This window comes from Sus scrofa, chromosome 16 (genome assembly GCF_054392235.1).
Source record: "Sus scrofa isolate SSC_HxYL_T2T_F1_AM1 chromosome 16, Sscrofa_HxYL_maternal_Yorkshire_Landrace_v2.0, whole genome shotgun sequence".
Classification (NCBI taxonomy): Eukaryota; Metazoa; Chordata; class Mammalia; order Artiodactyla; family Suidae; genus Sus; species Sus scrofa.
In genome coordinates, this window is record NC_139398.1 from 64423713 (window position 1) to 64440889 (window position 17177).

Here is a 17177-nt window from a genome sequence, read left to right on the forward strand (position 1 = left end):
AGCTAGTTAGTAGCAGAGTTGAAATTTGATTTGCTCACCTGATTTTGACCCTGGGCTGGATACTGGAGCTACGGTGATGGACAATACCTGTCCCTGCCTTCGAGCAGCTCAACACGTGGTGTCAGGCAGGCATGTGACAAGCAGTTGTAGTCTGGGGTGATCCAGTAAATCCAGTGCTGCTTCCAATACCAATCTTAACCTTAAAAAATTTCTCTTTCCGGGAATCTCATCGTGGCTCAGTGGAAACAAATCGGACTAGTAACCATGAGGATGTGGGTTCAATCCCTGGCCTTGCTCAGTGGGTTAAGGATCATGGCACTGCTGTGAGCTGTGGTGTAGGTCACAGACACCGCTCGGATCCCATGTTGCTGTGGTTGTGGCCTAGGCTGGCAGCTACAGCTCCGATTAGACCCCTAGCCTGGGAACTTCTCCCCACACCCAAGAAGGCAAAATAAATTTATTTATTTATTTATTTACTTATTAAATGATTGCCGTACCATAAGATTTACCATCTTAAAGCCTGCAGTGCAGAGCTTTAACGTATTCACAGTGCTGTGTAGCCAACACTAGTTTCAGAACATCCTCATCATTCTCTGAAAAAACATCATACGCATTAGTAGTCAGCTCCTATTCTCTCCCCCTGGTCCCTGGCAATCACTAATCACCTTTCTGTCTATGGATTTGCCTATTCTAGGCATTTCAAATAGCTATAATCATGTCATATGTGGCCTTTGGTGTCCGGCTACTTTGATTTAGAGTAGTGTTTTCAAGGTTCCTCCCTGTACCTTGTAGCATGAATCCATACTCCATTCCTTTTAATGACTAAAGAAAGATTCCATGTGCGGATATACCACACTTTATTTATCCATCAGTTCATGGGCATTGGGCTCGTTTGCACTTTCTGTCTATGATAAACAATGCATAATATTTGGATGTACACGTATCATTAATTTTCTTGGAATGGTAGCTCTGTGTTGAACAATTTGAGGAACTGCCAAACTGTCTTCCACAATGGCTACACCACCTAGCAGTCCCACCAGCAATGTGTGGGCTCAAAACCCCTACTTTTTATGGCCTGCCCTGGCCAGCATTCTAATATCTGCCCCCACAGATCACAGACTAGATAGTATCAGACTTTAGATTGGATGGTCTGGAAGCTGAACAACTAGGGTTTGTATCTGACAACCCACTCACACCAATTTGTACAAGACCAATGCCTGGAAATCAAGGAGAGTTTGGCCTTATTACAACACAGATGTTGCATAACATCAGCCCAGAGTATTTCTCCATATCCTCACCAAGATGTGTGTGTATGTGCGTGTGTCTGTGTGTGTGTGTGTGTCTGTCTGTCGTCTTATAACCATCGTAGCAGGTATTTGGTGGTAGTCTCTGCAGTTTTGCTTTCCATTTCCTTAATGACTAATGATGTTAAACACCTTTTCATGTGCTTATTGGCCATTTTTATATCTTCCTTGAGAAACATCTACTTTAGGTCTTTTGCTCTTTTAGAAACTTCGATTACCTGTGTTTTTATGTATAAAAGATCTTTATATATTTTGATTGAATGTATCTTATCAGATTAATGAGTTTCAAATATTTTCCTCCTGTGGGTTGTGTTTTCACTTCCTTGCTGGTGTTCTTTGAAACACAAATAATTTTAACTTTGATGAAATCCAGTTTATCCATTTTTTTTTCTCTTTTGTTAACTTGTGCTTTATCGTCCTAAGAAACCTTTGCCTCATACAAGGTCACAAAGATTTACCTTATATTTTTTCCTAAGAGTTTTATAGTTTCAGGTCATTGATCCATGTTGAATTACATTTTTGCATACAGTGTGAGGTGGGGGTCCACCTGCATCCATTTGCCTCCGAATGTGTAGTCATTCCATTCAGCTACAAATGCAGCTAATCAAATAATTCAGGGGACATTGGTTGCTCTGTGTCTCCTTATTTGGCTTGTATCAAGTGTGTCTGTGGACATCTAAGTCTTGCAGACAGTTTTGCAAAAGGATTATTTAGTCCACATACATAATATTAGGAGTGATGTGTCAAAACAGATGGAGCTGTTCAAGAAACTATGCTGGAAAAGCAGAGGATGTGAAAGGTGAAGCCTTTTCACATCAGTTACATTGGGTTTGACATGTCAGCTGACATAAAAACATAAAATCTGGCCCAGAGTCTTCCCTCCAGGCAAATGAATGTCTGAACCATCCAGGAGATGTTCTCTTTGTGAAGTTCTCAAGGTTTGGAGGCTTCACAACTTTCCTCTGTATTTCAGTCCAGTTTTATCACTCAGCAGCTAAGAAAATTTTATTCTGTCCAGTCCATTCCCCAACAAGAGTAATTTTTCATAAAAAAGTATTTCGGTCATTCTTAGTTCTTTCTCTTTAAGGTGTATTGTGAGAAGACTCTTCTGGATTCACTATTAAAAATATTGTTGGTTTGTTGGACAGGTCTGGAGCACAAGCACCTGTGAATTTGTTCGTACTCTGAATGGGCACAAGCGAGGCATTGCCTGTCTTCAGTACAGGGATCGGCTGGTTGTTAGTGGATCATCAGATAATACCATAAGGTGGGTAGAAGCTGGTGTGCTGACAGAGTGGGCTGCTTTTTGCCATGGTATTGGCTCATCTCCCAGGCCTAATGTTCAAAAGACTCAGTTTTGGGGGCTACTTGGGATAAGAAAACCTCACGTCACTTCTTAATTCGTCTGGCTCTGCATACTAAAGTGGGTAAATTGGGTACGCCCTGAGTGTTCTCTCAAGATTCCTCCAGTGCACAAGGTTTTACAACCCCAGCCCCACCCAAGACCACTTAATACTCTAACGCCTCACAACAGACGATGCTCCAGTCTGACTCTACTTTGCCTCACCCATAAGCTCCTGCCACTCTCCCTAACAGATGAGAGTGTGCTTTCTCCATCTCTCCCTGCACTGTCATCAGTTCCTGTTTGGTCATTTATTTTTATCTCCCTTTTTTCTCCCCAACATTCACTGTCCTTGCTTTCTAATAAAAATAACTATCCTTAAACATGTTTTGTCTTAAGAACTTTCCTTAAATATTTATTTAATTATTCCAAATAATTTTGCCACTGTCCCAACATATGCTAGTAGCTTTGCTATAAACAAATTGCCTGTTTGAGCAAAATGAGGATTGGGTTCACGATTATTTTTTAAAAGAGAAAGCAAGCAAGCAAACCACAATATAGCTATAACTGCCAAACATCTTCTTGATCATTTTAAGTTTTAGGCTATCATAAAAGTCAACCAAGGACTTGAATCTTGGTTCTGTTGCTTTTCTTTATGCTTCGTATTACTTTATATTTCAGCAGTAAACAGTTTAACCTCCTGATTGAAATCTCTGAGATTTTACAAAATAATAATGTGTATTGCCATAGAGTTTATAGAAGGGAACCACTTTGGAGTCAGTGCTGAGTGGTTCTGTTCACAGTAGGTGAGAGAAGCCACCCACCGTCACCAACACCGAGAAGATTTGTGGGGGTGGCTGTGGTCAGATACTCGTTGGATGTATGGTAGGAACTGCTGGGGGAAGAGGCCAAGAAAACGTCGTTATAGAGTTAGTTTGCTAACTGTGGTTTGGCATCTCAGTTTGCTGTGATTTCTTTCTGCATGATGATAATAGAAAAAATATATTCTAGAATTTAAAAGAGCCGGATGTAGTCAATGGGCTTCTACTTCTCAGACACTGCATGTACCTAATGAGAGGCTCCCATTCTAACCTGGTAACCTAGGCAACCCTCGTGTGCAGTCTGCATCTAGGAAGGCGTGTCCCTAAGCCTCATCAGGAGAGGGAGGCCACCGTGCCGATCCACCCGTTCTCACCTCAGTGGGCCTCTTGGTCTCCAGGCTAGAAGTGCCTGGGGTGGAAGCCCCGTGCCCTGGGCTGCATCTGTTAGCCGCCCACACACCCACATGCTTTTTCTTCTTTCCAGCCTGCAATCCTATCTCCCCCAGAAAAATCCTTCCTAGACCATTTGGCTACTTGGGTTCATCAACTCAGACATGACAAGAATGCCTAGGAACTAAATATAATGGACATTTCTTGTTTGTTGGTCTTATTTAAATAATGACATGCATGTGATTTTTTTTTTTAAGTTTCAAACTATATAAAAGGAAATATAATGAAAAGTAAGCCTTCCTTCCAAGTTAGCTCTTAAAAAACACACAAATTATATAAATGTACATAGAAATGTGTGTGTGAGTGTGTATATATGTATATATCTCTGTATTTGTATGTGTATAATGTGGACTGGGAGTGAGATAGAAATAAAGACTCAGGAAAGTGAAAAATCACATATGGATAGTGTGAATCACACATAGGAAGTTGATTCACAGAAATCTGTTCTTCATTCAAGGCTATGGGATATTGAATGTGGTGCCTGTTTGAGAGTCCTAGAGGGACATGAAGAATTGGTCCGATGCATCCGATTTGATAACAAGAGGATTGTCAGTGGAGCGTATGATGGGTATGTGTTTGAGATTTTCAAACGCACGGCTGCAGCCATATCCAGGGGGAAAATATTAAGCAGCTCTGTATGTGCCGGGTCCTGTGCTAGTATTTTCTGTGTAATGGGGGTGGCAGGTGTTATTATAGCATTTGGTCAAGTGAGGACACTCAGGCCCAGGCCCAGAAGGATGAACTGAGCTTAGACTTTTTACCATTATTGTAAATGCAGGGAGTAGCCTTTTAGGCTCTGTAAGAATTTAGTCTTTGTCCCAGCCCTAAATTAAACCAGACTGGTTTTTTGTTTTTTTTTTTTTTTGAGTTCAGTGATAAACTTCTTTTCCCCTTTTGGTGAATTGAACACATCCTCTTTAAAAAGCCTCGTGATTTTTAAAATGAGCAAATGGCAACTGTAAACCTTTCGCAATGACCTTATATATACTTCACAAACGGGTTCGTTGGCCTGTTCATACTCCTATTATTAACTTTCAGCATTTGCTTAGTTTGAAGAAAGGTATCCTTGGAATTTCACAAAGAGCCCTAGCTGTCAGCAGCACCTAGTCAGCCCTAGAGAGCCCCCTGATGAATGAATTTGGTGACATAGATTATCAGGTCAGGAATTGAGTTCAGATAACATGAAGTTGTTTTCTTATCTCCCTTAAAATAATATTTCTTCACAATTCCAGCAATTCTGAGAGTGTGTAGGTTCTTATTTTTTTCCAAAATCAAATACAGTTGGCTTAAAATACCTTGTCAAAACATCAGCAGGTTCCCCATTTAGCTCTTAAGAGTAGGCAGTTCGGATGCACTCCTTTCTCTCAAGGAAGGCTTCACAACACGTCACATGTTAACCTTCCCCCTGCTCTCGTTTTCCTTTCCAGGAAAATCAAAGTTTGGGACTTGCAAGCGGCTCTCGACCCCCGAGCCCCAGCAAGCACGTTGTGTCTGCGCACACTGGTGGTATGTGATCTCTTGAGATGGGAAGTGCTTCCCTGTGGCCGTTGGCCGCTACCGCTCGACCTCCCTGGGCCTGTCATTGGAAGCTTTCTGTGACTCACGCCTTCTGCGAAATGCATGGGTCCCTTAGTTTTGTTCAATCAAAATCAGAGAACATTTGACATTCATAGGATTGGGAGCTTTTTCCTACAGAGTATTAATGCACCTTAAAATGTGAAAGCAGGCTTTCCTATTTGTAGGTGGACTAGTTTCCTCCTAGAGCAGGAGGTATTTCCGTTCGGCATGTTCGGGAGATTTCCGAATATGGGTATCTGTGGTTGTGTTATATTTTATAACACCTAACGCAGCACATTCTGTCCTGTTAGGGTGGACTTTCCCCTCAGTCTGTATTCTGTGGATTATTGCTTGGTATATAGGGATACTTTGTTTTTAATGTATTAATTTTATTTTAGCAACATTACCAAGCTCATTATTTCTAATCGTCTGCTTGGTTTTGTTATAGTTTTAAAGAGTCAGTTGCTTGAAAATACTGATAGATTTTTCTTATTTTCAGTAATTTTACCTTTTTTCTGTTTTTTCTCTTGCATTGACTAGAACATGGAGAACTTTAGTCAGGGCCATTCTTGTTTTCTTCCTGATTTTAATAGGAATACTTCTGGTATTTCATCATTAATTTTGATGTTGGCTTTGGTTTGAGATAGACATGCGTGGTCATGTTAAAACCACTACCCTTCTGGTTCTGGTTTTTACAGTGCCTCAAGAATAAGTACTACATATTGCTGTTTATCTCTTTAAGACCCTCTGTGAGACCGTCACATGGTTTTTCTTCTTTGAGGCATTAATGGGCCAGGACCTAGGCTACAAAGTTAAAGAAAAAGCCTTAAAAAAAAGAACGAAAAAGCCTAGAAGGAAAAGCAGAAATGTGTTTGTTCCTAGGGTGAAGGACAAAGCCCTGGCAACTCATTTCGGAAGCCTGGATAAAGCTGTATTTTTCAGCCTGTGCCAGCTACCCTCATAGTGAGATAGGAGGGATTTGTAAAGCTTTTATTCATCAAGCTGTTATGTTTCACAGGAACATTCTGGACGTGTGTTTCGGCTACAGTTTGATGAATTTCAGATCATCAGCAGCTCCCATGATGACACAATTTTGATTTGGGATTTCTTAAATGTGCCTCCCAGTGCCCAGAATGAGACCCGTTCTCCCTCCAGAACATACACTTACATCTCCAGATAACAGTCTGCACTTTACCCGTTTCAGGTGGGTACTTGCCCCCACTTTTAATTTTGCTGGTTGAATTCACCCTTTGGGGACATTTTATGATTTAGGTTCCTATATCTCAGGGATAGGAGCCAAGGTAGTTTGTCTTTATTAGAGGCATCAGCTTTGCGGAGTTCTAGTACAGGTCTGGATCTCTATGATCACATCAAAATAAGGTCTGCTTATTGTGGGGTTTTGTATTGGCAGATGCCATGTTTTGTGGAACAGTTTTCCCAGGTCATACCCATTTAATACCAGTGAAGTCCCGCAGAATCTCTTTTGGCTGTAAAGATCTTCTTTTCCTCTTTTCTTTCCTATGTTTTGGTTCTATCTTAAAAAATCACCATCAACCAAACACTCAAAATTACCTCCCCTCCCCCTGTTCCCCCCACACACACCATTCCCTAGAGGAGGAATCAAAACAGGTGTTTGTGGGCGAAAGCCCCTAAAACTTACTCTTCATCCACTAGATACAGTAGGTATCCTAGAAGCAAAGTCCTTTGCTCCGGTTACAGAAAGACTTAGAGACATTATAACCACTGATGACGGCATGGTTTGATGACTAAGGGTGTCCCGCTAGAGAATAAGGAGCCTTCCTTGGCTGCGTCCTTGGACCTGATGACCCTGTTCATCTGGAGCAGTATTCCCAACTCCGAGAATTTTGCAAGGAAGGGGGCCTGTGAATTCTCTGCACATTCAACTTTATAGATTAAATAAATAATGTTTGTGTATATTTGTACTACCGTGGATGTATGTATGTCAAGACTCTGGTTAATAAAATTCATATTTCTGTAAGAACACTGCTTAGTGCTTAGTAGCTTTTTATCATTGTATGTTTTCCTATTCGTTGAATGTTAAAAATGTAAAGTCCATGTGTAGAATTGTGAAACTTTTTTGGTGAGAAGATAGGGAACACTGGTTTCTAGATCACTAAGTTGATATTTTTTCAGAGAATCTGTATTGAAGATTCTAAGACCCAATAAATAGATTTGCTCCAGGAAGTTAGTCTTATTCAAGGGTCGGCAAACTACAGCCCGAAACTGAATTTGACCCACTGTCTGACTTTTTTTCCTTACCACAGCACGCTCAGAACAGTTTTTTACACTTTTAAATTCTTTGAAAAATGAAAAGAAGAATATTATTCGGATATGTGAAAATTATATAAAATTCAAATTCCAGTGCTCATAAATAGTTTTATTGGAAGACAGCCATGCTCATCTGTTTATGTATTGTCTGTGGCTGTCTCCATGCTTCAGTGGCAGAGTTGAGTAGTTGCAACAGAGACCATATGGCCTGCAACATCCAGATATATACAGCCTGGCCCTTTAAGAACAAGTATGCTGGCCTCTGGTCTTGCCTCTCTTCTATTAGTGATAAACCAAGAATCTGCATCAGGAATGGCAAACACGTTTTCTCCTCATGCCAGTTCAGTTTGATCAGCAGTGATTGGCTGGGGTACTGCCTCTGGAAGCACTGTGGGATCCCATGTAGAACCAGAAGGACAAAAATGCCGTAATGGGTTGGCTGTCTCCCTGGCTATAGCTGCTGAGCCACAGTAGTGACCTGTGAGCCACGTATATGGTTGCTGTCCCGGTCTCAAGTGTGTTCATACTGTCTCTTGTGATAGTGGCCATGTCCCTTGCTGCTTTCTCTCTGCATAGATGCTTTACAGGTCAGTGGAAAAATTTACATGGTGGCATTTTTACATTTACTGAATTAGAGGAAATTACAGAGGAGTTACAGGAGGCCAGCATCTCTTCCTCCCTCGACCTCCCTTCCCCAAAAGCGGAAGAAATCATGTAAGGAGGGAGGAGTGGACCCAAATGAAAACTGGGTTCCTTTCTGGTCTGTTCCCGTCCCTCTTCCGCCCACGCTTCATCCTGCTACCATCTAGGGTCATTTTAGTCCCCTCTGCTCTACTCTGCTCCACTGGCTTCTTGTCTTCAGCCACAGGGCTTTACTGAGATTGGCTAATAGGAGTTTCAACTTGTAGCTCTTAACCTTCTGTCCTCTCTCCCTCCCCCACTCCAGTCCCTCGTTCTTCCCTTCCCCAAATCCAGTGTTCCAGCCAGACCGAATTCTGTTTAATTTCCCTAATCACACTTCAGGCGTGCAGGCCGCTACCACTTGCCCTCCTTCGCTTGTGCTGTTAGTGCTTTGTAGACACCACCAGCTCACCCCCGGCCCTTTACTTCATCCACCTTAATTTATAATAGGGTATATAATAGGGTATCGAAATGGTTTGCATGCCGGTCTCCCCACAAAGCTGTGGAGCCCCCTTTATTTTGAAGCCCCAGTGTCTAATAGAGTGCACAGTGTATCATGAGCACTCACTGAGGTCTGTTGTACAAGTTGTGCTCTTTCTCCTGGGCCAGTAAGAATTTGCCCATAAATAAATAAACGTGCATGAACCTGCAGGGTATTCCTGCAGTCACCATCAGCAAACATAAAGATGATAGCTCAGTAAGAAATTGGAATAAATTGTCTAAACAGGCACAGGTGCTAGATAGATTCCCTACGGATAGACAGATATCTTGACATATATACCTCCCTCTGGCCTGCCCCTTTCAACCTTCGCTAAGCCCCATTGTTGTTGGGGAGTTTTTTTGTTTTTTATTTTTTTTGTCTTTTTAGGGCTGCACCCACAGCAGATGGAAGTTCCCAGGCTAGGGGTCGAATTGGAGCTGCAGCTTCCGGCCTACACTACAACTGTAGCAACCCGGGATCCAAGCTGCATCTACAACCTATACCACAGCTGATGGCAATGCCAGATCCTTAATCCACTGAGCAAGGCCAGGGATCGAGTTTGCATCCTCATGGATACTAGTTGGGTTTGTCACGCTGAGCCACAGGGAACTCCCCCCATTGTTTTTAAATGAATTTTATTGAGGTATGATTTTTGTAAATCAGATGGTACCCATCTAAAGCGTACTGTGTGACAAGTTTTTACACATGTATACACCCCTGCGACTTCCTTCACAATCCAGATAAGAATATCTCTCACTCCCAGAAGTTCCCTTGTGTCCTCTTTGTATCAAAGCCTGATCCCACCCCAGCCTTAGCAAACACTGACCTGCTTCCTGTCACTAGATAGTTGACATTTTCTACAGCAGCTTGTCCGCTTTGGTTGTCATGAGCTATACTTAGCTATTAAGCTCTTGAAATTGAGCCAGTGAGATGTAGGAACTGAATTTTTAATTATATTTGATTGAATTGAATTGGATTTAATTTTACTTCATTGAAATTTCACTTTAAATAACTACACATAGCTAGCAACCACTATATTTGGACCAGCATCACTGTAAGAGTTTTGTAAGCTTAGCTTTTCCATTTAGGTCTTTGATCCATTTAGGGTTAATTTTTGTGTGTGGTATGAGGTAAGAATGTCATTGTTCTTATTTTTTTATACATCTTGCTGTTCCAGCTTTATTAGATTAAAAGACTTTCCTCTTCCCGTTGCTTTATAGCACTCTGTTATAAAATCAGTTGACCACTTGTTTGTAGTTCTGTTTCTGGCCTCTGTTCCATTCTGTGATCTACGGCTATCCTTTTGCCAATACCACACTGTATAATAAATCAACTTTGTAAAAAAAAATTGTTTTGACTCTTATAGGTCCTTTTGGTTTTCATACTCACTTTTGAACAAAATTGTCAAATTCTGTGAAGATTATGGGATTGTGATCAGGAAGCTGTAGAATCTAAAGATCATCTTGGGGAGAATTTTCATCTTTAACAAATGTTTTAGGGGTTCATAGCTTTATCAGAATAACAAGGTGTGAATGTAGTTTGAGGGTTCTAATATGGTAACACCCTAGTGAACAAAAGGCAAGGAATATCTAACTTTTTTTTTTTTTTTTTTTTTTTTTGCTTTTTAGGGCTGCACCTGCAGCACATGGAAGTTCCCAGGCTAGGAGTCTAATTGGAGCTACAGCTGCCGGCCACATCAGATCCGAGCCGCGTCTGCAACCTACGCCACAACTTATGGCAATACCAGATCCTTAACCCACTGAGCGAGGTCAGGGATCGAACTTGCACCCTCATGGCTCCTAGTCGGATTCGCTTCCACTGCGCCATGACGGGAACTCCGATAAATGTTCACTCGTCTAGTCCATAAACCCAGTGTCTCTCTTCATTATTTAGGTCTTCTTCAGTTTCTCTTCAGCAACGTCTTGCAGTTTTTAGAGTAGACGTCTTGCACATCTTTTGTTAAGTTTTGTCCATTCTTAATGTTTTCTTTTCTAAGCTCTACATTTCTTTCTCGGCATTGCTTTGACCATATCCCAGTGCCTCTTTGATCTGCCCACGGGAGAGAAATACATAAACTAGAACAGAGACAACTGCAGCTGTGGTGGAGCTTCTGGAATGGATGGGGTCAGGAGAGTAGCTGGGTCCTACAACAACTTAAGTGTCCTTCTTCTATGGTTTTGATACGTGTTTGTGTCTTTCCATTCTGTAAAAGCAGCACGTGATAAAATCTGAGACATCTGTCGTATGTTTTCTCTCCCTCAGGCAAATTTGATAGATGAATTATAGACCATAGTAAACTTTCACAAATTGGACAACTTTTATATATTACTTAAAAGTGCCCTGAAACAAGATTCCTGTGGGTGAGAGATGAAATAGTAATGATCACCAGTGCTGTTTCTCTCATTGGCTGTGGTGGAAAGGAAACTGTGCTGTTACTTCTTCCAGGCCCTCCTCTCGCCCCCTTTTTGGGAACCTAAGAACAACTGCCTTGTTTTAATCCAAATTATACATCAATGGAAAAATCTTATCTGCTTTTTAAGCAGCACAAGCAGTGAAAGCTCAGATGTGTTTGTGTCTTCAAAGTGAATTACTTTTGACAACCTTGGCAGTCAGCTTTATAGATTTTATTGCTCTTTTTCAAATTCTTTTCATTTATTGTAACATGAAAAAAATTATTACCATGTGAAACTGTAAGATTTATGCATAATAAGAAACACTACCCTAATGGTGATTTAACCTTGCAGTAAAATATTTACCCCTGAAATATCAGGTAAGAGTATTTTTGTGTCGAGAAATTTAGCAATAGATTTATTTGCCAAGTCATTTTTTTTTTTCAAATTACTAACTCCTAAGAGCTGTATACACAGTAGCTCTCTCTCTCTCTCTTTTTTTTTTTTTATTAGGAGACAATATAAGAGCATTATTAGGAAATGAGTAAAAGTAAACAAGCCAAAAGAAGCAAATAAACTCTTCTCATGGTTCACCATTGTTATATTCTTCATATATAGCCTTTCAGGCTTTTAAAAATTATGGTTCATAACAGTGCCTTTTTTTTCCCCTTTATTGTGAAATTGTTGCATGTCTGTGACGTCCCTATTTGTCTAAATTATTGTTCCTAATGGCAAAATAATATTTGTTTAGATATGCCCTGTTGTTAGGTATTTATATTCCCCCAGCTTTTAGCTATTATAGAACACACGGTATGAGTCTTTTAGCTTAGTCTCTGCCCAGCCCTTCGTTACCTTTTTATAGAATTCTAGAAAAGTCTGCAGTGTCTAGGTTAAAGATACAGTGTTTAAAGGCTTTTGATCCATAGAGTTGTGTTACCCTCTAGAACAACAATTCTCAGCTGACATGCCCACCAGCTGTGTTTGAGGGTTGCCTACTTCGTATCTCTGGGTGTAAATGTTTTAAAAATAATTCAGGTACTCTTACATAGCCTTCATAGGAAAACCGTGGTGGATGAAATTGAATCTGTCTTGAATTCATTGAGAAGGCTTATTAAGATTCTTAATCTTTGTGAAAATTAACAACCTTTTAGGAAAGTTGCCTTTTAAACAAATATACAAGCTTTTTAAAAAAATAAAACAAGCTCGCTCCCTCTCTCTGGCCATTGAATTTTTAGACCTCTAAAGGTGACTTGGATCTTCCAGGCCAATGCTTTTTTTTTTTTTTTTTTTTTTCCCCAGTCTTTTTCAGTCATCCCCATGGCATGTGGAAGTTCCCCGGGCAGGGATTGACTCCAGCCCAGAGCTGCGACCTACACTGCAGCTGTAACAATGCTGGGTCCTTAAACTGCGCCGGGCCGGTGCTTCCACGGAGACAAGCTGGATGGTTAACCCACTGTGCCATAGCGGGAATTCCCAGGCCAGTGGTTTGGTGCAGAGTTGGGAAAGGATTGTAACTTATTAGTGGTTGTGAAATCATTTTAATAGATTTTGACTTTGGATGAAATTTAGGATATAAAATGTCAGCCTGCATTGTCCATAGTCGTATTTCACGGACGTTCTGCTCGGGTGAGGGGGTTGTACTTATATACCTGGATGAATGTAGAGAGTTGTGCTTAAAATTTGTTACTGACTCGAGGTCCTAGTCCAAAAAATATGGAACATTCAGTTGTCTTCCCCTTTACATTGCGCTGCCCTTTTATAAATGATTTATTTCAAAAAGAAGTGATTTCTGACTATTAGCATTCTATTTAGAGGGATTACCTTATTTACTAGTTTTTACGTATTTTTATTTCGCAAGGATAAGTGAGGGCCCTTGGTCAGTTATGAGACAGGCCCTGGTGGGCTCTGGATGTTAGAGAAGATTATGCTAAATTTAAGCTCCAACACTAAGCATGTTCTGTTATATGCATAGCTCTGAGCGGCAGCATGGAAGATAAGTTAGAGGGTCAGTCATCTCTCTGAATCCTCTCTGTCACTTAATGGCTAAAGCTTTCAACCAAATCATGTTTCTGAGCTGAGCTCAGTTGGCTTATTTTGAAAGTGGGTATAATAATTGCTGCCTCCTAAGGTGGTTGTGAGGTGTTAGTAAGCATGACACCTGGTATGTAGTACACGCATCAAAGCCATCTGCAGCTTCTGTTTGGATGCCGATGATGTGACAGTCGGTGTTAGGTGTGCACGGGTACATAGGTGTCTGTGTGGATGTGGGGGGGCTGTGGCGTGGCGCTCCATGTCTACCCAGAATATCCATACATGCTCCCTTTGTTTTTTGTTCTTGTTTCTGTTCTTGTTTTTTCAGGGTTTCCTAGTCTTGAACTACTGGCTACATGGCTACCAAATGCCTAAGGGAGTTCTTCACAGCTGAGTTACGAAGCTGGAATTGGTTCTAGATGCTGGGCAGATGCAAAGCAGCCTAACTCTTCAAGTACCGACATTTCTCACCTCCGATTCCGGCCTCGACTTTGAGAAGGATACCTTAGCCTCACCGACTTTCAGTAGTCCAGAAGCCCGTCTCCTCCCCCCCCAGAGAAAAAAAAACCTAACGCTTCAAATGTAACTTGTTCATATAAAAGGAACGTACAAATCGACCGTCAAGAGAAGACTTGGCCTCTAATTTATATTGCTTTGCACTTTGGTCCGATATTAAGAAACAGCATCCTTCTTCGGTGAAATTTGGGTGCCAAACCACCTGCCCAGAAGGTCCGGGCCTTTTCTTTTCAGAAGTTAGCATCCTCCTTTCGACCGTCCAAGTCATTACGAATTCTGACTTGTGTTAGGAACACGGTGGACAATGGAAACTTTTCTCTGGATTGTTTGAGTAATATTTTTTGGATCATCCTTCCTTTCTGTACCACTTTAATTTAAAAGAACTATCAGCCAGGTTATATTATCTCCCAGCAGGTAATATAGCTCTTTCCTTTTATTATTAGCTCTTCTCTGGACCCGCAGCCATCTCCTGATATTTGGTAGAGTAACACCTTTACACGCGTGCTTGCCTCCTAATTTAAAATACTGTACCCGCATGTAGATATAATGTACATAACAGTTTAACCTCAAGGTTGCTCGAGTCAGGGCCCCCGGTGCCTGAGACACTAATAGCAAGTGTGTTCGCTCCTAGCCCCACACCAGGGTTGATGTGGATTTACTAGACCCCTTTCTGCAGTATTCACATGGTGGATTTTCTTTTTGTCATGTCAGTGTGTGCGTGGAGAGTGTGTGTGTGTGTGTGTGTGTGTGTGTGTGTGTGTGTGTGTGTGTATTTTGATGGGATTCTTGTTTCTAAATGTCATTTCTAAAGTTTAACACAAAATGTTCTATTTGTCGTGCAGTAAATACGATAGAGAGGTACCTTAACATTTTTTGGTTGTCCTTTTCCTCATACGTACTGCTACGTGCTCATGTCCACGTCCCATGGTATTCATTTGACTTCACCGTCCCGAGGTCCCGTTCTGTGTGTCGGTAACCCTGGGAAGGGAAGAGCGAGGAGCCCCGCTGACCGGCTCCGGCTCCGGCCACCATGCGTTCCCGCCCTTGGCAGGTGGGACTGGAGCCCGGGTTCCCCAGCCAGGCTGGCTCAGAGGTCCAGCGTGAGGTGCGTGGAGGGTCCTCCCACGTGGCACGCGGCCTGATGCCCCTGACTCCCTACCTGTCACCTCTGGGGTCGCCTGCTGGCGTGGCCACTGCGGGCTCTCCTGGCTCCCAAGCACTCCGCAGCCCCGTGTGAATGGCACCGTCACGCTGGCATGCACGGAAAGGGCTTTGGCATCCAGTCGGCACTCCTTTGCCCTTGTTCACTATTCGGTTCTGATTTGCCCCTTGCCGTTGTTTCCAAAGATCAAGGAATTGTTGCTAACCTTTGAAAGGACCAATGAGAACCTCCTGTTAACAAAACCTCTTCTCGCGGAAGCGCCCTCTCCCACCGAGGGGAAGGTGCCTGGGCTCTGTCGTGGGGATCAATGTGTGTGTCTGTGATTGCCTCTTGAGTTGGTTTGCTTTTTTTTGTTTTCCTTAGTCCTTTAAAAAAAAAAATCCTTCCCTCCAACATGTTACTAAATTAATTTCTATTTTTGAGAAGTCAATCTCAACGTGTAAACAAAAAAATAATAAATCTCCATTATCAGGTGGCTGTTGTAAGCCCGACAGTGGTTGTGCAAGTGACTTGACCACTCTTCCTCTTACAGCTTTAATACCAGATTGGTTAGGAGAGCCCAGGGGGCGGGGCGGGGAGGGGGGCGGGAGGAGGCAGTTCTGAACTAATGGACTTTTTGTTGTTGTTTTGCATGTTTAATATAGAAGTTCTTGTTCCTTGGGAGATCATGGCCTTTGAATATGCACACAACCTTTGAATTGTGCCTACTAAATTATAGCAGGGGACTCCGGCACCCAAGGAATTCCGACTTTCTGGGATTATAATAGTAATTCCCAGCTGTACTCTGGACTTTATTTTGCTAACCATAATTGAGCAACTGTAAATTACTGCTATATTAATGTTTTAAAGCACTGGGATAGTCTAACTTGTAATTAATTATGTTTGCCAATTATCTGTTTGAAATAAATTTGTGTCTGGACAGCTATTGAAACTGTTAAATTGTACAGATATTATTCATGACAGCTTTGTACTGTGGAATGTGCTTAATAAAAAACAAAAAGTTTGACCTTTGTCCAATAAATTGCTTAAGTAATGTCAGTAAATCAAGTATGAGTATTATGCAGTACACCTGATCTGGCTTCCTGCAATTGTTACTTCAGCTACTAATTCAAAGCCAATACTCTTAATAAAGTGTTGCAATACTCTGATGTTCTGTTAAGAAATTTTTCAAAAAAAAAAAAAAAAAACCGTTCACATGCTGTCAGTAATTCAGTGACATACAATTAATGTTTGTAGATTGAAAAAGTCATCTGCCCTTGACAAGGAGGTGGAAGGCAAAGTACTTTTGTCTGGCCGGTGAGAACTGGTGAGAGATACGCTGGTCTATGCCCAGGGGCTGCTTCAAAACTCCTCCCCAGCAAATCTGCTTCCCACAAGTACTTAATTGCTTCCCAGTTTACTGTGAAAATACAAAAGTGGTCCCTTAAACATGCCAAGTGGCTCGGGTGGGTGTGGATCCCTTGGTTCTCAAAGAGGGTGCGGGGTGGGAGAAGTGCAGCTGCAGGCAGCCCTGCCTCTTACCCCACCGACATGAAATTGTCTTTCCTTTTGGCAGATTCGCACATCACTGGTTGAGTACCAAAGCAGAAGGGATACAGTTAGTATCTGCAGGTTTCTGCTCAGAAATCCTGAGTAGCAGCAGAATTTTCCTGATAACTGGATTCCCCCAGCCCTTGGCCAAATGGGTATTGTGGACTTTTGAGATGAATTGGAGTAATTCTACATAGTTTTGCCCCCACTTGCTTTTCTTGTAAAAAAAAAAAAAAAAAAAAAACAAGTCTTAAAATATATGTGTTCCCATGGTTAAGAAAACCAATTTAAAAGCCATAAAAATCTCATGTACAAAGTGTGGTTCTCCCTTTCACTCTTGACCTTCAGTCCGCCAGTCCTTATTAGCCAGTTTTTTGCGTATCTTCCAACAGATAATAGTCTGTGCCTAGGAAGATGTCTATGTCTGCGTCTATGCCCACCTTCCTACCTGCATACATACATACCGTGCCCACGTTGGTTAATGGTCACGGGCATTGCTGCACCTTGCTTTTCTACCTAGTGTTCTAGAGAGCATCCCACGTCAGGACATGTAATTCCAATGATTCTCGCTGAAGGCTGCATAATACTTAGTTAAAAGGCTAGTCCCTAAGTTATTTAACCAG

At 41.7% G+C, this 17177-nt stretch overlaps 1 protein-coding gene across 13 annotated transcripts in view; it reads left to right on the top strand.

Annotated features, from left to right (window-relative positions):
• Positions 1-16045, top strand: part of FBXW11 (F-box and WD repeat domain containing 11) — a 125148-nt gene extending 109103 nt beyond the window's left edge. For all 13 annotated transcript variants that reach the window (XM_085002476.1, XM_021077118.2, XM_021077121.2 and 10 more), the window contains 5 exons: positions 2453-2571; positions 4375-4485; positions 5345-5423; positions 6493-6678; positions 13675-16045. In XM_085002476.1, the coding sequence (XP_084858602.1) occupies positions 2453-2571; positions 4375-4485; positions 5345-5423; positions 6493-6654 (471 nt within the window). In that variant the 3' untranslated portion in view covers positions 6655-6678; positions 13675-16045. The remainder of the gene's footprint in view (positions 1-2452; positions 2572-4374; positions 4486-5344; positions 5424-6492; positions 6679-13674) is intronic.
• The last annotated feature ends 1132 nt before the right edge of the window (positions 16046-17177 follow it).